Here is a 24,582-nt window from a genome sequence, read left to right on the forward strand (position 1 = left end):
GTGAATGAGGCCAATAGGATACATCCTGTAACAGCAGATAAACATGAAGATAAAACAGAAATGTTAAAATGCTTCCTGTTCTTTGTGGCAATTCTCCCCCACCCCCCTAAACTCCAGTACAAGTTTATTACAATTGTATTCATTTTTGTATTCATTTTCCTTAGGGAAATGAAGGATGAAGAATCGGACCAAATGTTTGGGGCAAAGCACCTAAGGGAGGGACGGTCAGCTATAAGAGTGGTCTGGGAAAGAAGGAGCAGGAGTCTGCAGGAGTCTGAGTCAGAGCAGGAACCCTAGTCTGAATGATGTGGGGTGGGGGTTCATTCGATGTTACTTAAATTTTTTTTTTTTTTCAAAGTTTATTTATTTTTGGGACAGAGAGAGACAGAGCATGAACGGGGGAAGGGCAGAGAGAGAGGGAGACACAGAATCAGAAACAGGCTCCAGGCTCTGAGCCATCAGTCCAGAGCCTGACGCGGGGCTCGAACTCGCAGACGGCGAGATCGTGACCTGGCTGAAGTCGGACGCTTAACCGACTGCGCCACCCAGGCGCCCCATTCGATGTTATTTAGATTTGGGTATCGAAGGAAAGGATTATCCCCAAATCTAAGAGGACTCATGGAGTCCCACGCAAACCTCCAGGCAGCCTCCCTGCCTACTGTCTCGCCCTGTACCAATCCATTCTCCCACACAGGATCCTGAGTGACCTCTCTGAAGCGCTGTGACTGTGTCCCTTCCCTGGGTCCTCACTGCTCAATGATAAAAAGCTGGCAGTATGGTCAGTTAGAGCTTTCCTGACCAGGCTGCTGCCTCCGCTCCAGCCTCGTCTCTCACATGCCTCTCTTCCACTGTGTATGTCAGCTGTACCACACATCCGGTTCCTCTGACACGGGTCACGCTCCCCTTTGTCCCTCACAGTCTCACATGCTAGTCAGTCAATAGGAACATTCTTCATTACTCCCCTCCTCCATCTCCTTGGGTCTGCGGCATCTCCACCTGATTATGCTGCTCCTTCAGGTCCAAGCTTAGATATAATTTCTTCCGGAAAGCCTCTCCTGACACCTGGTTTGAACTTCTGAAATCTGAACGTGTCCTCTGAAAGTACGCATCATCATGAATGAACTGTTTGCTTATTTGTTCCTCTTTGCCAGGTTGTAAACTCTGTGAGTGTGAGGACCTGGGCCCCTAGTTTACTATGGAAATGCCCCCTGCCCATATGCCTAAACCAGACCTTGGTGTTGTGCAACCAGTAACTTCTGGGTTAGCCGACTGAATAATAGACTCGACACAGGTTCAATTAATTATGAGCATCTGCATCATCTTGGAACTCTGACAGTTCTATGAGGAAACCCCACATGGGGACGAAGGGTTTCATCCCCACAGAGGGATGCATCCTAACAGATTTCACACTTCTTATTTGGCTTTATTGAATCCTATACATTTTAGGATTCTGGCAGGAGGACCACTTTATAAGCTCAGATGACCCTGGACGGCAGCTAGAAAAACAGGCACAAGGAACTTACCACCTTGGGACAAATGAACCTCCTTGAGCAGAGAGGAATCTGGGCAATCCCCAAACGGCAGACCTAGAGGTTAATGCTGGGTGGTTTCAATTACGGCTAAGATAATAGTCCCTGGAACCAGCTACATTAATTGTCTCCTGTTAATGCTGTCAGTGCTGAGGGCCGGAAGGTCTCACATGACCTTCACAGGCCTCTCACCTGACATGGCCACGTGTGGAGTTTTGAAGAAGTGACCCTAATCTGACACTGTCCCCCTCCACCCTCCGCCAGGAACCCTTCCTGTCCTCGTCTTTCATCACTCCTGGCTGGCCACAGGGCCCATTCCAGGCTCACACCGCGTGCATGTCTGTCCTCTCTCAGCTGGCATGCTCCCAGAGCAGGGATGCGGTCTGTTCCATCTCTGGCTCCCCAGAGGCTAGTATAGCATCTGGCACAGAGCGTCCGACAACTGGTCTGGAGTCTCCAAAATGTCAATGTCATGTCAGGAAAGGCAGAGACAAAAGTGTGGAAAACTGCTGTAGATAAAAGAAAACTAAAGAGACAGAACATCTATCTATCAATCTATCTATCGATCTATCTATCGATCTATCTATCTATCTATCTATATTAGCTAGTAGATTTTACTCATGTTAAATTTCTTGAGTGTGATAATACTCCTACTCTTAGGAGATACATAGGAAAGTTTACTAAGGATCACGTCTCTCAGCTGCAGTTAACTCTCAGATGGTTCAGTAAACAAAAATCCGCAGACACAAATATATGTACGTATGCCTAAGAGAAACAGGTATAGTAAATATTACAAAGTTAAGTGGGAAATCTAGATGAAGAGTACATGGTTGCTCACTATCCTATTTGCACACTCTTCTGTAGGTTTGGAGTTTTTCAAAAAAAGTTAAGTCTCAACTCAGGTAAGGAACCCTAATGGGATCTGCTATACTGGAATTGTGCGGTCAGTTAGGCCACGACCCTAAGGGCCAGGGAAGTGTGGAGGCAGGCTGCAGGGAAGGGAGAAGGCACCTCAGGAAGTACCTAGATAAGAGGAGTGGTAGCTTTGGATGTTGAAATAGAAGCGCATAGCCACGCAGGAGGGTGGGAGTGATAAACCCCAGATCCAAAGGGCAGACCAAGCCCTGTGCATATCCAACTATTTGGCAGAGGTTTGGGTAAGTAATCAGGGAAGTGCAGGAAATGATAGATGATCAGAGGTGGAGCAAAGGGTCAGCAAGGCAGGCTAGCAGGCAGGCAGGCAGGCAGGCAGGCAGGCAAGATAAGCAAAGGAGCACAGAGGAGTGAGAAATCTAGGCAAAGCTCTGGCTTGTCTGGGCACAGTTAGAACACTTCAGAGAAGCAAACAAACTGGGGAAAGAGCAGCCAAGTTGCTGAGCACCCAGGATGGGAAACAAAAGCTAGACAGTGAGCACCAGAAGGTGCAGAGAGCTGGCTGAATCTGTCTGAAAATGAGGGAAGGAGTGGGGACGGTATGTGATAACCCTGGTCTTTGTCTCTTTCTTAGTTGGTGAGGCAAGAAGGAAGAGCGGCTAAAGCTTGCTTCCTCTCGTCTGGTAGCTGAATCAGAGAGATGCAAACTGGAACAGAATTCCCAGGGCACATCAGGCCTCAATTCCAAACCCCCTCCATGACTGCGGGCCCATGACGTACATCCCTGCCAGTCCCTGCATGCTGCTACCAGTAAGTTTTCTCTTAGTCCTCAGTGATGATTATTCCCTTTAAGAATTCTGGGCTCCTGGTTCGTGGAGAAATCTCTCTTTAGACGAGCAGCTACCCTCAATGTTCACTACCCCCTCTCGTGTACGCATTCTTCCAGAATCTCAGATAGGCTTTGCTTTCATCACTTAAGTGTTGCTCAGAGTTCCTGAAGGCCAACAGCTGGGGTATTTGACAACCTGCCTTTGTCTGCCCCATGTCTGCCATACCCAGCCCGGACCCCCAGTGCAACATACTAAGGACACTTCTTTTTGTTCTCGGATTCTGATGATAAAAGAAAGCAGGAGAAAAGGTTTAGAGAAGATCCCTCCCAAGCAACAGATCAGTGAGGGGGGCACAGACATGCCTGCAGGGACCAGATGGTCTGGCCCTCACAAGGAGTATTTGAAATTCAGGTGGTCTTTTTGCCCTGCACACAAGTCACACAGGCAGTGCTCACTGGGGTGCAGAGGTACAGACAGAGGTGAGGGTGGGGGGGCTGGGTGAGTAGTCATGTTGCCGAGCGCGTTCTCCGGAAGTGGACTCTGTTAAGACAACGATAAAGAGATGCCAGGGGAGGCAGTGTGGTGACAAGACTTGTGTAGGTCAGAAATGGGCACCTTTCAGACTTGGGCTCCCTCGCCAAAGGACAGCACAGCCCCAGCACTCACAGCACCACCTCTCTGCTCCTCCGCCAGGAGGAGTCCATGAGACTCTTCTAAAGGGCCTCTGCTTCCTCTCTTGACCACGACCTACCTCGCTACTGGGATCGAGCTTTCCTCCGCTCCCTGTCGTTCTGTGTCCCGGGGCTCCAGATGCTGAGTTCCACTCACTCTTTAACCTCTCTTGGAAGTGCTTAGTCATTGATCCGGCCACGTGGCATCCGCTTTCCCGCTGCGGGTCTGCTATGCTAACTAAGAAAGTTATTTTCCAGCCTCGTTGGAAATGGCAGGAACTTGAATTGACTTGCTAGACTGGCAGTGCTGGAGGAGTTCGGGCCACGTGCCAAAGGAAAGAGTGGACGGCCAATCACGGGGGAGCACACTTCTCACTCTGTAGCCTGAGACTAAACCTTCCTGTTGGCAAGGGAGAGCTACCTTAGGCCTCTGCCGCCAGCTTCACACTGGGAGGCGTGCTGTGACCTCATGGTGGCTCCACGTGCCACACGCCGTGGGGGCTCAGGAGGGGAACTCTGAACCACCGTTTTCTAGGGATAAAAATCCAGAGGACAGAAGGTTAATCCTAGAGATAGGAAAACAAAATCCTGGAGAGAGCAGAGATGGGAGGAGACCAAGGAGTCCCTGGCTGCACCTGCGGCAAAGGTAAGGCGCAGAAAGCCAGGAGTCCAGAGAGTAGGTGCCGGGCTGGAGGGTGTGAGGGCCAGCCCCGGGCCCCCACTGGCACTGCTGCGAGCCCTGTGCCCCTTTCTCAGCCCAGGCCCCATCCCAGCTCCTACCTGGTAGGTACCTGTCGTGGCTGTGGCTGTGGCTGTACTCGGTGGTGGTGAGAGGCAAGTGAGTCTGTGTAAAGGGTTGGCTGCCAAACAGATTGTCACTGCGAAGGTTGTGGCAGAGCTTCTCCAGGAAGCGGAGGACGTAGGTGATGCTGTTGACTGCCGGGAGGTTGAGGGTGTGCTGTTCGCGGTCAAACACGGCTGTGGAATGAAGGAAACGGGGTGAGCGTGTCAGCCCGGCAGTGCAGGGCAGGCTGGGCGGAGGAGCCCAGCCCACTGCTTGCCTCAGGCTCACCTGGTTACACAAAGCAGTCGGTGCCCAGGTTTCCTCCCCTCTCCTCCCTCCCTCAAGGGTTTGATTTTTGCCTCCACCTCCACAGGGCTTGCAGTAATGGGAGTGGCCAGGCCAGGCCTGTTGCACCTGGGGCTCTGAGGCGATTTTACTCAACTTGTGAAAACAACTGTGAACACAACTCTATCTGCTCCATCAGTTGGCTGGGCCTCCTCCGGGAGATCTGCTCATTTTGGGTTCTATTTCCATAAGAACTGCCTAAGAACAGAGAAACCGGGCAGATGAGGAGAATACAGCTATTGCCGGCAATGGTTTGGGTGCACAATGTGATCTGTGTTAGGGCACTAGAGTTTCAGCAGCATTTGGAAATATTCCATGCTTGGTTTTATTTTCCTCCCTATCTATCTCTATTCAAAAAATATCTGTATAATCCTTAAAAAGCAGGCCTTTGCATTTGTCTCTGAGGGCAGCAAGGAAATGGGGAGATAGGCCGGTCCCGGGAATCAAATTTGGGACAGAAGAACCCTAGGAAAGGTGTGGGTGACAGCAACCCCACAGAGGCGCAAAGAAGGCCTCATCCCCGCAGACTACTGCCCGGAAGCCTCAGCCTCCCAAGGAAAGGAAAGCTGGAGTCCCCAGCAGTCCTCCGACTTCTAGAACAATGTCTTCCGTGCGTGCCCTCACCCTCCACACAGCCAATTACTCCCTCGCCAGGGCTCCCACGTCACCCTTTACACATTTCTCGCACATGAGAATACTTCTCTCCTGTCATCTTTTCTCTTCCTCCCCGGCCAGTGCCTGGCAATAACCTCTGACGTCAGATAAAGGCTCAAAAAATGTTTGCTAACAAAATACAGTTATTTATGGGGTCTTCTAAAAGAATATAGGTATCCGTGAGGGTCTGCCAAGTCAGCTGGGTTCCCTGAGACTGGATACTGCAACTTGTTAGAGGAAAGGGGCGGGAGACTATGCAGGATCATGCAGTTAAGACTGAAAGGCTCCAGGTCAAGTCTTCATAGACTTGGTGGGTATAGAATGGGGTTTTGGACTTGGGAACACGGAAACAGAACTAGGGCACAGCAGAAAAAGTGAACATTCTCAGTGAAAACAAAAAACAGCATAGTTGAATCAAACTCTCATAGCAGGAAAGAGAGAGGGAATGGTTTTCCCCCACTCTGCTCTGGGATTCAACTTCCTGGTAACAGGGCTGGCTTAGGACTGGCCAGATAAGGAGCTGGAAGAACCTAAGAGTTCTCTGGTCCCCTGAGGCCAGGTGGGAGGCTATGGCAATCTGGAGAAACTCCTGTTGCCACAATGCAGTCCCTCTGGATTCTTTCTTCTGGAATGCCTTTAAAGCAACACACATACGTTTTCTGTATGCAGAGGCTAAGCAGGTAGACAGGACAGGAGTCTGCTTAGAAGCTTGGTTAAGCAGAGTCTGCATGGTATTCTACTTGGCAGAGGGGTGCATAAGGCTCAGAGGGGTTCTGGTTGTTGAAAAGGAACAGAATCCCTTCACATTTCTCCAGAGCCTACAGGCGTGACTGCCGTAGGAACCAGGATGCTTTGCCAGGAATGAGCCAGTTGAGAAGGCCTGCCCCTCTGGTGAGGAGGCCACACCAGCCCAAGTGTGCTTACCTGAGATCACTTCACCACCATGGCCCTGTTTGAGGAAGCTGAAGACGGTTTTCTGATGATAAGCACAGTCGATGCAAGCCTGGACAGCCTGCTGCAACACCACGGAGGCGCGGGCTGGCCCAAAATGGTCAGGAAGCAGCTGGACCTTCTTCTTATCTAAGTGGGGGCCTGTGCTGCCATTCTTGTTCAAGTAAATACAAACTGCGGGAGACAAAGAGTCAAAACAGCTTAAAGAGCGTCCAGGGTAGAGAAGTGACAGAACGGTGCTCTCTTCTGTGTCTCACCCTCTGGGCTCTTGCCCCTAGCAGGATTCTCAGCTGCTAGGCCGGTGAAACATTGGGAGGGGGCAGAGGGTGGCTGTATCCAGCTGCAACCAGCCCAGATTGCATGACCAAAGGCTCTGGGAACAGAGCCTGCTGGAAGAACAGCCCAGACCAAAAGCCAAGGCACAGAACTTACACTTGGTCTTCTGTGCACTGAAAAGAGAATCTAAACAACTCCCCAGGTGTATGTACTTTCATGTTCAGTACTTGGTTGCCTCACACATTCCTGTAGGTCTTATATGTGTAAGGGATGGTAGGGGCCATGGCAATATTAGCCAGAGTGTGCTAGTGTGTGTTTGGGCTTGCACTTAGAATGGTCACACCACTGTGACCTGCCTTGATTTCTGTTTTGGGTGGTAGAGTCCCTTTGCTATCTTTTGCATTAACACTCAGATCCAAAGAAAGGAGTAAAACAGAGAAATATGGGACCGAAGAAAACAATGGAAAGGACCCGAGGGTCCCATCTAGGGAGTTGTCTGTTTCAGTAGTTTATCAGGTCATGGCAGCTGGGCACTCTCCTGCTGCAACTCTCTACCTGGCACTGTGCTGGGCAGGGAACAGGGAAGGCACGTGAGTAAGAAGCAGTCCGAAACTGAGGTGCTTCCTTGATCTCCAGAGAGAACCCATGGCAGCCTGGTCAGCTATGGCATTCTTCTGGTATGCCTTCTAGGACCCACTTGAAGAGGGTACTCTGCTTTCTCACACTGTCATGGATCGCTAATGGAAGAAAGAACAGGTGAGCAAAAGGTCTTTTTTGCCATTAAAGGCAAAATAGAGAAGAGCAGTAGCTGTGGTGGCCATGGATGGACTGCCATGCTCGCCCGTGGGGCTTCAAGTTTAGCAGATGTAAAACAAGGGGGCTGAGTCGCAGGCTCTCTGAGGATTCCTCACCTAATTCGAAGGGAAAGGGAGATGGAGAGACGGAAATGGAAATAGTAAGAGTGGCAGGATGTGGAAGGTGACAGGTAGGAAAGAAAGAAGGGAAAAAGGTAAAGAATAAACCAGATGCACTGAAATACACATTCAACTCTGTTCTCTGCTAAAACCCTCTAACATGAGTCAGACAATAAAGAAGACAGCTTAAAATTTTGGAAGCTGGAAAGCAGATAAGCAAAGCAGCAACTGACTGAGCAGACCCAAAAAAGCCAAATCCTTAACCAAGAATGGGCAATGATGAGAACCAAACTGTTTCATCTTAAAATTCACAAAAGGCCCAAGAATGGGCAGGGGCCCCTGGAGGTGGGTGTGAAGGCAGATCTAATGAAAGAAGGATTGGGTGAAGTCTGTTAAATAGTTAGGACTTCCATGTCATGATATGACTCTTTCATTGAACACGAAAGTAAAAATTCAAAAACTCAAAGAGATAAGAAGGGTAGTTAAAATAAATGAAGACATATATCTATGAAAAGACACTCAGAAGAATGTTCATAGCAGCTTAGTCATAACAGCCTAAAACTAGAACCAACCCAAACGTCCACAATGAGAGAATGTATATACAAATTGTGATATATTCATTTATTGGGAGAGCATTCGGCAGTAAAAAAGAATGAACTATTGATAGGGTGCTTCTCAAAAACATTACTTTTAGTGAAAGAAACCAAATATAAAATGTACATATAGTATAATTCTATTTCTGTATTAAGTTCAAAACAGGAAAATCGAATCTACAGTGAGAGAAATCAGGATGAAGGTGGGAGAGAAGGCCGACTTACAAGGAGGCATGACGTAACTTCCAGGGGTGGTAGAAATGACTTTCATCTTGCCTGGAGTTCTGGTTACGTGGTGCTTACAAAGATTAAAACTCATTTAATTGTACTTTAAGATATGTATGTTTCACTGCACGTAAATTTTATTTGATTTGTGTGTTTACACAAAAGGAAAAACATATATAACCAGTCCTGTGATGATTACAAAAAGAAATTCTAACATGGATTAAAGGGTGAAAGATAAAAGGCAAACTACAAAACCTTGAGAAGACTGTGGCAGTTTAAAAACATGACTCCCACACCTCTGACCTCCCTTCCATCGATCTGTGCGATACTTGACCAACAGACTATGTAGAAATGACCCTGTGCCAGTTTCTGGGCCCAGGGCTTGCTTACTAAAGAAGCTGACAGTTTCCATTTCCTCTTTCTCGGGACATTCACTCTTGGAACCCAACTACCACACGTGAGGAGCCAAAGCTACCCTGTGGCAAGGTCTGTGTGGAGAGAAACCAACAGCCAACTTGTCAGCCGCGTGTAGAAGTGGGTCCTCCAACCCTAGTCAAGTCACCTCAGCGGACACCACATGGAACGGGTACAAGCTGCTGCCACCTAGCCCTGCCCACATCGTTGTTTTAAGCCATGAAGTTTTGTGGTGGTTTGCTATGTAGCAAAAGATTATTGGAAGAGACAGTGGTGCCAGAAATAGGGTACCGCAGTAACAAAAACCTAACACACATGGCATTGGCTTTGAGACTGGAAAGCAGAAAGAAGCATGAAGGGCCACAAAAAGGGTGTGAGCGAAAGCAGAAAGGGGCTTGAACAGAAGCCTGTAAAAGGCGGTGGGGGGGGGGGGGGTCAAGCAGTTCTTTTCATTTTGTACCATCTCTGTCCTCATTAGTCTGAGCTGGCAGTGCTTCGAGAATGGAAGCCTATAAGATCTTGAGAAGGCTGTCAGTGAAAGCCTAAGGCAAGAGAGAAAAATCTTATTGGAAGATGGAGGACAGGGGCCACGTGGGTAGGTAGTGATTTAGAGTTTGATGACACTGTCATCTGCAGTAACAGGGGACTAGGAAATAAATGTACCTGGTGAGCTTCGTGAAATAGCTAAAGAGACTTCTAGACAAAGTAATGAAAGTGCAAGGTGGCTTCTCATTGCCTATGATAAAAATGCAGAATGAGAAAGATGAGCTTAAAAATATATATAAAAATTTAAAAAGCCCACAAATAAAATTGCTTCTCATTTCTAGTCCTTCCAGAAGGCAAATAATTCTAAGTTATGAAAGGGTCAAATCCAGATGGGGCAATAGAATATTTTATTAAGGTGCCAGAATGATTAAGACTATGCTTCGTAGACTCTTTCTGACCAAAGGGCCCTCTAAGAATCTTAGGGGTCAGTCTTGTAGATTTTTTCCCTTAAACGGTAGGAGTTCCTAAGACTCTTAAGAGCATTGTCTCACAGCAGCCACAGAGGAAGCCCAAAGTAGAGAAGAGCTTATCTTCAAGAGATTTTGGTTGTGCCTTTGTCTAATGAAGAAAATCCCAATAATATTCCCAGTAAACCCCTCAAGTTTCTAAGAGACTCATTGTGGTGGAAGCATTGGCAGCTCAGACTAAAAGGGACAGAAATGGTACAGACTGAACAGAAGAAGCCTTTAGACCCAAACCTTTCACAGACGGGATGAAGACCAAGAAAGCAATCTCAGTTTTCTGTGGAAAAGGAAGGATGATTCAGAGGACAAAGCTGAGAGCCATGGAAAACAGTCCCAAGAAAGTAATATTGGGTCTAATTAAGGAGCTGGCAACATGCGCCCGGCTGGATTTCAGAATTTCTACAGGCCAGGGACTACTCCCGGTTGGATGGGTGTATCTGTAAGTCACCCAATGCCTGTCCCACCACTGTAGGTGGGCTACGTGGGGAGCAGACAGCATTTTTCTTTAGTTCACAGGTCTTCAGATTGAGAGGAACGACACTCAAGGAGCTGTGCCTGACAATCTGCACCTGGGAGGTCTCATCTGCACCTGCATCTGATTTAGATGATGAGATCCCAGATCCAGAGCCTGATTTGTAAAGGTAAGAGACTTTTAATGGAGACTCTTGCAAGGGGAAGAATAAATTTCCCAGGCAGGAAAAATGTAAATGAATTATGTCCAGAGAGTAGACTGAGGTGACTTTAAAATGTGGTCCATAATTCTTTGACCCTCTTCCTATAGAAGAGTGGGGTCTATTCTCCTTCTCTTGAATCTGAGCTCTATGACTGCTTAATCAGTAAAATATGGTAGAAATAATGCTATGCTAATTAGGGGGCTTGAGTCTTAAGAAAATGGAAGTCTCTACTTCTTGTCTCTTGGGACAATTGCTCTTGGAACTCACCTACCATGGTATGAGGAACCAAACTACCCTCTGGAGAGGTCCGTGTAGAGAAGAACCAATAGCCGGCACCAATTTTGCTAGCCATGTGAATGAACCATCTTGGAACTGGATCCTCCAGTCCCAAATGAGCTACTCCAAATGATGCCATGTAGAAGAGAGATGAGTTGTCTTAATTTTAATAAGATATCACCTTTTTCTGGTATATAAAAGGTTATATGCCTTTCTTTCATAGTTTATGCTTTTGCCCTGTTTTAAAAATATATAAATTTTATATTAAATATTGAAATATTAAAATTTATAATTGTCATGTTTTGGTTTTCTACTGCATCCATGAAATCAGAGGCTGTAAAAAAATTGGAGACGGGTTCAGTATGTTAAAAGCTTGGAAGTGGCTATTCTATCCTAACAACAAGTGAAAAGCTGAACAAAATGAAAAATTAACAATCCTTTTTAGATCCTTCAAAGAAGTGAGGTCGCAGGGCAAACTGATGCCACCCAAGTTTGGAGACAAATGGGAGAATACAGAAAACCACATTTTACCAAGCAGAAACCCATGAGCAGACACTTTCCACAGTAACCAATGCCAAGGCAGGAAAATCTAAACGTAACTGATGAATTGCTGGAAGTTTAGTGTGGACAAGTCTGAGAGTTAAAAACTCTAGAGAAACCCAGTCATTGAGGGGGAGGTGTCCCACACTTTTGTGAGTTTTACCTTTAGGAGCTCAACCACATTCTCACAGTCTTACAGAAAAATCCCCTCATGCTTCCATCAGTGAGTGCAGAAAAGGAACCATTTTAAAAACACGCAAGAGTCTACAGAAGAGTAGACTGGCCTTAACAAGGCCTGCCCTCAGGTAAAACTATTTTACCAGAGCTTAACCTGCTGGGATTTGATAGAGCCTAACCTACCTGGGAGAAAGGGAAGTGCCCAATTCTAGCCTCCTCCAGCCATCCTGTCCCACCTAAGGGCAAGGAGGATAAGAAATACTGGTGAAGTTCATACTTTAGGGGCACAGCCCTTCCCGGCGCCCCCCACCCCCCGCAAAGACTGAGACCTAATCATAGGACTATAGAACACTTCTTCCTTTCCTAGAACCTTACCATCACATTAGTAAAGGCCTATTTACAACTCCTTTTACCTAGTACATCATGTCTGGTTATCAAGAGAAAAATTACAAGGTATACTAAAAGGCAAAAACTGCAGTTTTAAGAGACAGAGCATAAGACTAAAGCATACACATAAGAAACTAGCCTTAGACTAGAAAGCGTAAAAACCAGACTCAGACAAGGCAGGGATGTTGGAATTATTAGATTGGGAATTTAAAACTATGATTTTTTCTAAGGGCTCTAATGAATAAAGTAGACAGCATGCAAAACAGATATGCAATGTAAATGAAGAGATGGAAATTCTAAGAAAGAATCAAAAAGAAATGCTAGAGATCTGTTGCAATGTTTACTGCAACAGAAATGACTGCCTTTGATGGACTCATTAGTAGACTTATCAGTGGGCATAGCCAAGAAAAGAATCACTGGGCTTGATGATATCTCAATAGAAATTTCCCAAACTGAAAAGCAAGGAGAAAAAAAAAAAAACAAAAACCTGAAAAAACTAAACAAAACAAAAACTCCCAAGGGACTATCCAGGAACTGTGGGATAACTGTAAAAGGTGCAGTATACACATAACGGGAATATCAGAAGGAGAATAAAGAAAGGAACAAAAGAAATTTTTGAAGGGATAAGGACAGAAGAATTTCTGCAAATTAATATCACACACCAAACCATAGATCTAGGAAGATCAGAGAACATCAAGCATGAGAAATACCAAAAACAATGCTACAACTAAGCATATTATATAAAAATGCAGAAAATCAAAAAATGAGGAAAAAAATCTTGAAAACCCCCCTCACCTATAGAGGAGCAACAGCAAAACTTACATCCTTAGAAACCACGTGAGCAAGAAAACACTGGAGTAAATAAAGTGTTGAGGGAAAACATCCACGAACCTAGAATTCTGTACCTTGAAAAATTATCCTTCAAAAGTGATGGAGAAATAAAGACTTTCTCAGACAAAAAAAAAAAAAAAGAGAGAGAGAGTTTGTTGCTTTATTACTAGTAGATTATCTTACAAAAAAGGTTCAAGAAGTTCCTTGAAGAGAAGGAAAATAATATCAATCAGAAACTCAACTCTACATAAAGAGCACTGTAGGAGACATACATGAAGGCAAAATAGAAACTTATTTTTCTTATTCTTAACTGATCTAACAGATAACAGTTTGTTCAAAATAGAAATAACAACAATATATTTGTACGTGTTATGTATATACTTACTAACACTTATGTGTAAGTGAAATGAATGACAGCAATCATACAAGGGATGGAAAAGAGGAATTAGGATTTCTTGTTATTATATCTGTGAAGTGGTATAGTGCTATTTGAAAGTAGACTTGGATTAATTATAAATGCATGTTGTAAATTCTAGGGAAATCACTAAAAAAGAGGGGCACCTGGTTGGTTCAGTTGGTTAAGCATACAACTCTTGGTTTCAGCTCAGGTCACGATCTCACGGTTTCATGAGTTTGACCCTGCCTTGGGCTCTGTGCTGACAGTGGGGAGCCTGCTTGGGATTTTATATCTCCCTTTCTCCCTGCCCACCTCCCCCCAGCCCCTTGCCCCGCCAACTCACACTTTGTCTCAAATAAATAAACTTAAAAAAAAACAAACCCTAAAAAAGTATAACATATTCTAAAAAAGGAGAAAAAAATGGAATCATGTAAAATGCTCATTTAAAACCACCAAAGGCAGAGAAAAAGTGGAAGACAAATATAGGCACAAAGAACAAAGGCAACAAATAGGAAACTCAACAAATATGGTACTTATCAAACTATGTCAATAATCACTTTAAATATCAATGGTCTAAATACATCAGTTAAAAGGGATTCTGAAAGTGGATCAAAAAACAAGACCCAACTCTATGTTGTCTACAAGACACTCACTTTAACTATAAAGAGGCATATAGATGAAAAGCAAAGAGATAAAGATATACCATACTAACACTAATTAAAAGAAAGAAAGATAACTATATTAATTTCAGACAGAGCAGACTACAGAGCAAGGAAAGTTATTGCAGATGAAGATGGGCATTACATAATGATATAATCATCATTTATCTAAGAAGATATATCAATTCTTATGGTATATGCACCTAACAACAGACCATCAAAATGTCAGAGGTAAAGGGACAGACACCTGGGTGGCTTAGTCAGTTAAGCATCCGACTTCGGTTCAGGTCATGATCTCGCGGTTTGGGAGTTCGAGCCCCATGTCAGGCTCTGTGCTGACAGCTCGGAGCCTGGAGCCTGCTCTGGATTCTGTGTCTCCTTCTCTCTCTGCCCCTCCCCCACGTGTGCTCTGTCTCTCTCTATTAAAAATAAGTAAATAAAAAAAAAAAAAGTCCGAGGTAAAAATTAATAGAACTCCAAAGATAAACAGATGAATCCACTATTTTAATTGGAGATTTCATCATCTCTCTCTCAGAAATGGACAGAACCAGCAGGCAGAAAATAGTAAGTACATTGTTGAACACAATAGCACCATCAATCAATTGGATATAATTGATATCTGTAGGTTATTTCACTCAGCAACAGCAGAACACACATTCTTCTCAAGCTCACATGAAACATTCATGAAGACAGACCACACACTGGGCTATAAAATAAACCTTAATAAATTTAGAAGAATGGAAATCATACAATGTTTGCTCTTAAACCACAATGGAATAAACAAAAAATCTGTAATATAGAAATATAGGTGGAAAATCCCCCCAATACTTGGAGGTTAAACAATATATATATAAATAACACATGGGTCAAAGAATAAATCTCCAGATAAATTTAAAAATATTTTGAACTAAATGAAAATAAAAATGCAACTTATCAAAATTTCTGGGGTGCAGCAAAAGCTGTGGATAGAGGGAAATATATAGCATTGAATGTACATATTAGAAAAGAAGAAAGATCTGAAATCAATAATCTAAGCTTTGGGGCACCTGGGTGGCTCAGTCGAGTGGCCGACTTCAGCTCAGGTCATGATCTTGCAGCTTGTGGGTCTGAGCCCCCCTTTGGGCTCTGTGCTGACAGCTCAGAGCCTGGAGCCTGCTTTGGATTCTGTGTCTCCCTCTCTCTCTGCCCTTCCTCTGCTCGCACTCTGTCTCTTTCTCCCTCAAAAATAAATAAGCATTAAAAAAAAAAAATCTAAGTGGGGCGCCTGGGTGGCGCAGTCGGTTAAGCGTCCGACTTCAGCCAGGTCACGATCTCGCGGTCCGTGAGTTCGAGCCCCGCGTCAGGCTCTGGGCTGATGGCTCAGAGCCTGGAGCCTGTTTCCGATTCTGTGTCTCCCTCTCTCTCTGCCCCTCCCCCGTTCATGCTCTGTCTCTCTCTGTCCCAAAAAATAAATAAACGTTGAAAAAAAAAAATCTAAGCTTCTACTTTAGGAAACTAGAAAAAAAGAGCATGTTAAATCTAAAGTGAGCATAAGAAAAGTAATAATAAAGAACAGCAGAAATCAATGACACTGAAAACAAGAAGTCAATCGAACAAGAAAATCAATGAAACCAAAAGCCGGTTCTTTGAAGAGATCAATAGTATCAAAAGCCTTTAGACAGGCCAAATTAAAAAAAATGACACAAATTACTAGTATCAGAAATAAAAGAGGGGACACCACTACGGATCCATAGTCATTAAAAGGATAACACAGCAATACTATGAATAATTCTAGGCCCACAAATTTGATAATCTAGATAAAATGGACCAATCCATGAAATCCACAGTCTGCCAAAACTCACACAAGAAGAAAAAGATCATCTGAATATGCCAATAACTATTAAAGAAATTGAATCAATAATTAATATTCTTCCAAAATAGAAAGCACCAGACTCAGATGGATTCACTGGTGAATTCTACTAAGTATTTAAAAAATACATTTTACCAATTACCTATAAGCTCTTTTAGAAAACAGCAGCGGTGAGAATACTTCATAATTCATTCTAGGAGACTGGCATTACCCTAATACCAAAACCAGAGAAAAACATTACAAGAAAAGAAAATTACAGACCAATGTCTGTAGATGTAAAAATCCTCAACAAATTAGTAGCAAATCCGATCCAACAATACATTAAAAAATATATATATACACTACAACCAAATGAGATTTATTTCAGGTGTGCAAGGCTGGTTCAAAACATTACAAAATCAATTAATGTAATACATCACATAAGCAGGCTAAAAAAAAAAAAAGCTATTACATGATCATATTAATAGATGCAGAAAAAACATCTGACAAAATCCAAGACTGATTCATGATAAAAACTCTCAGCAAATAAGGACTAGAGGGGAACTTCCTGAGCTTGATAAAGAATATTTACAAAAAAAACTTCAGCTGACATCACTTAATGGTGAGAAACCAGGAGCTTTCCCATTAAGATCAGGAACAGGGTAAGCATGTTCCCTCTCACTACAACTGTTCATTATTGTACCAGAAGTCCTGACTAATGTAATAAGAAAAGGAAATAAAAGGTACACGGATTGGGAAAAAAGAAATAAAATTCTCTTTTTCACAGATGACACAAATGTCTATGTACAGAATGCAAAAGAATTGACAAAAAAAAAAAATCCTGGAACTAATAAACAATTATAGCAAAGTTGCAGGATACAAGGTAAATATAAAAAAGGCAAATTGCAAGAAACAAGTGAAATCTGAAATTAAAAACACAATACATTCACACTAGTACCTCCAAAAATAAAATACTGGGAATAAACCTAACACAATATGTAGAACTTACATAAGGACAACTACAAAGTCTGATGAATAATAATAATAAAAAAACCCTCTTAACTACAGAGAACAAACTAATAGTTACCAGAGGGGAGTTGGGTAGGGGGATGGGTGAAATAGGTGATGGGAATTAAAGAGTACACTTATCATAATAAAAAAATAAAATAAGAAAGAGGAAACTAAACAAATGAAGAGATATCTCATGTTCACAGACAGGAAGACCCAATATTGTCAAGATGTCAGTTTTTTCCAACTTGATCTACAATTCAATGCAATCCCAATCAAAATCCCAGCAAGTTGTTTTGTGGCTACTGAGAAAATGAATCTAAAGTTTATATGCAGAGGCAAAAAACCTCTAAATAGTCAATACAATATTGAAGGAGAAGAACAAGGACTGAAACTACCTAACTTCAAGACTCATTGGAAAGCTACAGTAATCAAGACAGTATAGTATTGGTGAAAGGATAGACAAATAGATCAAGGAACAGACAGAAAGCGGAAGAACAGTCCCACATAAATACAGTGAACTGATCTTTGATAAAGGAACAAAGGCAATACGATAGAGAAAAACACGGTCATTTCAACAAGTGGCACTGATACAACTGGACAGCTGCATGCAAAAAAAAAAAAAAAAAAAAAAAGGAATCTAGATACAGACTTTATACCCTTCACAAAAATTAACTCAAAATAGGTCACAGACCTAAATGTAAAATTCAAAACTATAAGACTCCTAGAAAATAAAACAGGAGAAAAAATGAGAATGACCTTGGGGTGTGGCAACGGCTTTTTAGATATAACACCAAAGGTGTCATCCATGAAAGAAATAGTTGAAAAGCTGGATTCATTAAAATTGAAATCTTCTGCTCTGTGAAAGACACAATCAAGATAATGAGAAGAAAAGCCACAGAGGGAGAGAAAAATCTGCAAAAGGTACACCTGATAAAGAACTGTTTTCCAAAATATACAAAGAATTTTTAAAAAGCCAGCAATAAGAAAATGAACCCAATTAAAAACTGTTAGCTATCTCAACAAAGAAGATACACAAATAGCAAATAAACATATGACAAGACGCTTTCCCTTGTGTGTGTGTATATCATTAGGGATATGCAAAATAAAACAACAATGAAATACCACTGCACACCTATTAGAATGGCCAAAATCCAGAACACTAACACCACCAAATGCTGGCGAGGATGTGGCGCAAAAGCAACTCTCATTCATTGCTTGTGGGAGTGCAAAATGGTACAGCCACTTTGGAAGCCAGTTTGGCCATACTTTACAAAACTAAACACGCTCTTACCATATGACCAGCAATCTCATTCCTTGGTATTTACCCAAAGGAATTTAAAATTTATGTCCACACAAAAATCTGCACATGGATGTTTACAGCCGCTTAATTCATAATTGCCCAAACTTGGAAGCAAACAAGATGTCCTTCAGTAGGTGAATAGATAAACTGTGATGCAGCCAGACAATCGTATATCATTCAGCCCTAAAAAGAAGTGAGCCATGAAAAGACATGAAGAAAATTTAAATGCACATTACTAAGTGAAAAGGTCAGTGTGAAAAGGCTACATACTGCATAATTTCAAATACACGACATTCTGGAAAAGGTAAAATTACAGAGACAGCAAAAAGATGAGTGGTTGCCAGAAGTTAGGGGGGAAGGTGGGATGAATAGGCAAAGCATGGACGTTTTTTTAGGGCGGTTAAAATATTTTGTATTACCCTATGATGGTGGATACATGCCATTATACATTTGTGAAGACCCACAAAATGTACAACCCCACAAGAGAACCCTAATGTAAACTACGGGCTCTGGGTGATAATGTTTCATTAGAGGTTGATCACTTGAAACAGATGTACTTACTACTCTGGTGGGGGAATGCTGATAATTGAGAAGGCTGTGCATGTGTGGAGGCAGGGGTATATGGAAAATTTCTGGACCTTCTGCTCAATTTTGTAGTGAACCTAAAAAAAAAAAAAACCAGTCTAGTAAAAAATTCAGAAAACAAAAAAGAGTTCATAGCAGATGCGAATATCCAAGAATGGGGAAGTCACATACACTAAGTGTATGTGACCAATTTCCTAAATGTATGTAGGATCTTTTTAGGCAGATAATTTTGCAGGACTGGTTTTCCACCAAACACCCTTTGGAAAATGCCACTAGAATAATGAATAAGGATACTTTAAAAGTAAGATGCTAGACACAAGAAACTAAATACAAAGTCTGGAAGATACAGTTGAGGTAAGCTTTGACAAAAGTTGAGCAAAACGTCAAGGAGAATAGGGATAAGAATAAAGAGGGTTAATAATATTACACTACGAGTTCAAGAGGTTCAACATTTGAATAACATGTGTGCCAGAAGGAGTGAAGGGAGACAAAGAAGTGGGAGAAAGTCACTGAAAAAAGAATTTAAGAAAATTTCAAGAAACTAAAGAATGGATGGGCACATGAAGTGTCCAGCATGGCAAGTAAAAATACTCACATCTCAGGTGAGATTGCAGAATACTACTGATGAAGAGAAGCTTCAAAGAGAACAAATAGGTTTCATGCAAAATTAAACATGCATATCTATGAAACATTTACATGGGAAAATAAAGGCATGGGAAGGAGCAAACCGGGAATAACACAAGTGGTAGGAGAAGAGGATGTTGAGAAACTCAGAAGTCTCCAGAAGAGACTTCTTTTTAAGGGTTTGAAATGGATAGAATATATAATGTGCTTGAACATAAAGAGAGATATACATAGTAGTAAGAGAGCTTAAGGTTGAATTAATAACTATCTAGCAAAATAAACAAAGAAATCAACAAGATTTACTCTGAAAACAAAATGTGCAACAAAGGAAGAATAATCATAGTACACTACTTGGTTCAATTGAGAATAGCATTCCACAAATTACAATGAGAAAATACTGGCTTTCAATCTAATCAAAATTATAATATCATGGTATTAAGATAGGGAAGTGTGTGTGGGTGGGTAAGTGACAAGGAGATTAAGAAGAGTTAAATCTTCAGCTTCTAAAGTGGGTTGTCACACAAAGAAATAAAACGTATCCAAATTGGCAAGGAGGAAGCCAAACTTTCACTCTTTGCAGACAACATGACACTATGTGCAAAACCCAAAAGACTCCACCCAAAAAACTGCTAGAACTGATCCATGAATTCAGCAAAGTCGCAGGACATAAAATCAATGTACAGAAATCAGTTGCATTTCTATACACCAATAACAAAGCAGCAGAAAGAGAAATCAAGGAATCGATCCCATTTACAATTGCACCAAAACCCACGAGATACCTAGGAATAAACCTAGCCAAAGAAGTGAAAAATCTATACAATGAAAACTATAGAAAGCTTATGAAAGAAATTGAAGAAGACACAAAAAACTGGAAAAACATTCCATACTCATGGATTGGACAAACAAATATCATTAAAATGTCAATACTACCCAAAGCAATCTAAATATTCAATGCAGTCCCTATCAAAATAACACCAGCATTCTTTACAGAGCTAAAACAAACAATCCTCAAATTTGTATGGAACCAGAAAAGGCTCTTAATATTGCCAAAGCGATCCACTAATGTGGGTCTTCCAGGTAATGTTGAAAAGACAACTAGGCACCTTAGAGGTATCCAGAATGATATGGGGCAAACCAAGCAAATATACAGGCATCTAGGGGTTGGGAAATATAATCAATATTTCTATTGATTCATAGAAAAGTGTTCATCTGTGTTTTTCTTCCTCATCCATGGAGCTTAGGGGCAAAGGCCACTGTTTCATTAATCTAATGACACTCTTTTAGACTAAGCAAACCCAGTCATTGGCTGGGGCTAGATGCAGATGATGTATTTGGAGAAATATGTGATAAGACCCTGACTAGAACTGGACATAAATACCACAGGTAGGCTATGTTGTCTTCCAATGGTTAGCTGGAGAAGAAACTATAGCTGGCCTTCCCTTCAAGCTCTAACATTCCAGGATTTGGGTGGAGACATAGTTAACTCTAAGAAAAAGACTATGCTAACTTCCCTGGGGACTATTCCAATTGCTTAAATATCTCTAAAGAAGGTAGAGAATCTGCAGAGTAAGCAGAGTAAGGTTTCACACACGTATCTTTACTTTACACATAAGAAATGAATGTTATTCATGGGGTACCCGGGTGGCTCAGTCAGTTAAGCATCCAACTCTTGGTTTTGGCTCAGGTCATGATCTCATGGTTTGTGGGATCGAGCCCTACATCGGTCTGTGGTCTCAGTGTGGAGCCTGCTTAGGATTCTCTCTCTGCCTTTCTCCTGCCCCTCCCTCCCTCTCTCTCTCCCTCAAAATAAATAAACTTAAAAAAAAAAAAAGAGGAGCACCTGGGTGGCTCAGTCGGTTAAGGTCCGACTTTTGGTTTCGGCTCAGGTCATGATCTCGTGGTTTGTGGGATCGAGCCAGGCCTCAGGCTCCGCACTGATATGCAAAGCCCGCTTGGGATTCTCTCCCTCTGCCTCTCCCCTGCTCAGGCTCTCTCTCTCTCTCGAAATAAATAAATTAAAAAAAAAAAAAAAAGAAATGAGAACTGTATATCTATTCTACTGGTGTAGCTCTTTCAGTTACCTTCATAGATGGCTGGTTTATGAAATGGAGACAGATAAAAAAATAGTCACCACACTTTGCTCTGAATCAAATGTTCATTGGTTGGTCTCCAAAAGTCATGTTCACTCTCACAGCACCAAGTTTGCCACCATCAATGATGCTAAAAAATCAGCCTGGGCTTTGTTTGGGTTTGTATGGGCTGGTGTTTGCTTTGGTCAGTCTGCAGCTACAGGGGTCCTGAGAAGAGGGAGAAGGCACTCTGGAAAATAACTGTAGCTCTGGGTCTCCGTTTTGGTGGATGTTCTCCTCAGCTTTCAACAGACCTTGCTTTATCCCATTCCAAGATGTCAGCCAGCACTCTGCACCTTGCCCATGACCTCCTCAGGAACGATGGTCTAGAAGTTGTGAATTTCTTGAAAAGTTTAATGTTGAAGAGTAAAGAGGAAAAAAAATCAGAATTCTTCAAGTTTCAGCTGCTCGTGAGAGGAATTAATAGCATCATGGTTGGTGCCTCTTCTGCTTAACCAGTTGGTGTGTGTAGAGCCAGCAGCCTTTAAAAGTTTTCTTCCTCATCTGCTTGGCTCCGTAAAAGACTGCACAGGGGGAAACCCCAGAACTCCCTTGCTGGCTCTTGCTGGCCCCGTTCCAGTCACAGGTGATCCCCGTGCTGCTCCAGCTGTTTGAGGGTCACGATGAGCACACGTGGCAAGTGCTGCTGTCTCACCTGGAGGCTTATGTGGAGCACTTCACTCAGGAGCAGCTGAAGAAAGTCACCTCGTCACAGGTATTACCAGGCCGGCATGCTACCCGTGATTCCACTGTGGCAGTTACTTGTCACAGCCTGGCAATGGTGGTCTCTCTACTTGGACCAGAGGTGATTGTGGGAGGAGGAAAGAACCAACATCTTCAAACGCACTGCCTCAAGTTCGACTACAAGTATTGACCTTTCTTCAGAAAGTGAGTGATTTTCTCAGCCTACTGAATGTCCCACAAACGGAACCTCAGATGTAAAAAATACCTCAGAAGACAGTGAAAACTTCCCATCAAGTTGTAAAAAGTTGCCTCAGTGGAGCAAGCCAAGGGAGTCTGCAAACCAAACTGTCAAAGCACAGATCTGTCCTACAGAACCCTTGGATGCTGCCAAGGCCCCACTCACTCACTAGTGCAGAGGGGGAACTGTGGGATGACTTAGCACCGAGCAGCTAAGATCCTAAGAGAAACCCTGGAGTGGAACCACTGCTCACTCTGCAAGAGACCTGTCACCTCAGGGGAGCAAAAGGCCATTCCTATTCTGCTTCCACTCACCGAAGAGTCCAAGCCTTTGAAATCAAGCCCACCCCAAAAGACCAGTCTTGCACAGAGTGGGGACGAGCCAGACCAAACCAAGCTGCCAGAAGTGTCACAAGGAAGGAGGTTTAAGGTTCCATCAGAACTGGGTTGAGGAGAGCTTGCCAATTCAAGGAAAAAAGAAGCCACTACAAGATCTTGAGTTGGATGGGTTTGTTGATATGATCCTGGAAATGAAGCCTGCAGCCACTATTCTTATTTTACCTGAACTGAGGACAGAGATGATGGTTCCCATAAGATGATGTCCCACCAATGATCCAGCTTTCCTCAAACTTTGCTGCAGCAGAAATTACTGCGGGAAGAGTCTGAAGGCTGGGGAGGGGAAGGGAAGTCGAACTAGGAAGACGGTACTGGTGACAATGAGTGGCGGTTACACTGTAGGAAAAAGGATTCCTTTAAGGAAAAAAAAAAAATCAAACTAATACCTCAACAGCAGGCTCCACAGATAAAAACCACCGGAGCACCCTGTTTTTGCCCTTCCAGGAGCTCTTTTTCCAGCCTGTGCTAACTCAAGTGTGAGCCCTTCCTTGAGTGGCGGCTGAGAGTCCCAGGCAGTGAAGAGGCTCACAGCTCTGGTTTCTCCGAGGAAGAGCCGTGTGCGTTTGACTAAGAGCTCTGTGAAACCAAGTGGCTGTGGAAAGGCTGAATTTACTCCCCAGGAGAGAAGAAAATAAATACAAATACCCAAGTTGATTAGCTTAATTTTGTGCCATTTCTTTAACAGTCAGAAAAGAGTAATTAAGTTCTACTATAAAATATAACTTATGGGAAAAAAAATTTAGCTATAAGGTATATACACGATTTTAAATTGCTAAGGTTTTCTTAGGCAGCTTATCGGGTTACAGTCGTGCTGAGCGAATAGCCCTGTGGGACCCTGGGCAGTTACTGACTCTTCCTCATGTGTTATAGTGTACCAAAGTTCTTAATGAGAAATATCTCCCACAATCCTATTTTCTAAATATCCAAGAAAGACTATTTTCACTAGAAAAAAAACAAATCAGAGCAGTTGCACACGTATTTGAGTGGTGGCAGAATTACTGTAATGCTGGAAGGATTCTGCAAGGGGTCAGTAAACAGGGAGCACTCCCAAATGGAAAGGATGAGTATTAATACAAAGTGGGCCGGGGGCTCCTGGTGCTGGCCCTGCCTCCACCCCACCCCATGCCCCAGCTCCCCAGCCCTGAGTACAAAGAACATCTATCCAAGTTTCTTCAATTGCTTGGAAAGGATGAAGGTTTCTCTGAAACTATTTCAAGTGCCAAAGATAAAAAAAATTTTTTTTTAAAGATCTGATTTAGGTTTACAAATGGACAGGGGTCTAATTGCTGGTGCAAGACAAGAGAAAGTACAGATACTGGGGCCTGGGCCTTGTTGTAGCTAATACCATGATCTGCTCTTACCTGTGGGGGCCTGCATGGCTGAGCTGGGGATGGTGGCAGCATCTTGGGGTACAGTGCTGGTGTCCGGTTCAGGGGTGCTGGTTGTTGGTGAGGTGGGTGGTGGGTTCAGCAAAGTCCGAGGTTTCCTCTGTCAAAACGGATGGGGAAAAGTTTGCTACCCATGGCAGGTAACTTGTCTTCTGATTCCTCTATTCCTAGTACTCAATTAACCCATGAAACAAAATATGTGTTTGTGGATAGGGCTGTGTTTTCACTTTGTTTTCCACACAGAATCTTGCCCCAAACTTTACATACAGTAGATGCTTAGTAAATATTTTCTGAATCTATGTACAAGACTCTGGGCTTCTACAGAGCCAGCGCTTAATTCACTGTCATTTATACTAGATTCAATGTTATCATTTGAAATTCCAGGTTCTT

At 43.0% G+C, this 24,582-nt stretch overlaps 1 protein-coding gene and 1 pseudogene across 18 annotated transcripts in view; one reads left to right on the forward strand and one right to left on the reverse strand.

Moving 5' to 3' along the window:
- Positions 1–24,582, reverse strand: part of SCMH1 (Scm polycomb group protein homolog 1) — a 188,452-nt gene that overhangs the window by 15,758 nt on the left and 148,112 nt on the right. For 16 of the 18 annotated variants that reach the window (XM_043574578.1, XM_043574579.1, XM_043574581.1 and 13 more), the window contains 3 exons: positions 24,166–24,292; positions 6,611–6,811; positions 4,684–4,881 (listed from right to left, as the gene is read on the reverse strand). In XM_043574578.1, coding sequence (XP_043430513.1) covers positions 4,684–4,881; positions 6,611–6,811; positions 24,166–24,292 — 526 coding nt within the window. The remainder of the gene's footprint in view (positions 1–4,683; positions 4,882–6,610; positions 6,812–24,165; positions 24,293–24,582) is intronic. The other 2 variants (XM_043574594.1, XM_043574590.1) reach the window with 1 other exon arrangement.
- On the forward strand, positions 10,443–23,195 carry LOC122481597 (annotated as a pseudogene).

This window comes from Prionailurus bengalensis, chromosome C1 (genome assembly GCF_016509475.1).
Source record: "Prionailurus bengalensis isolate Pbe53 chromosome C1, Fcat_Pben_1.1_paternal_pri, whole genome shotgun sequence".
NCBI lineage: Eukaryota > Metazoa > Chordata > Mammalia > Carnivora > Felidae > Prionailurus > Prionailurus bengalensis.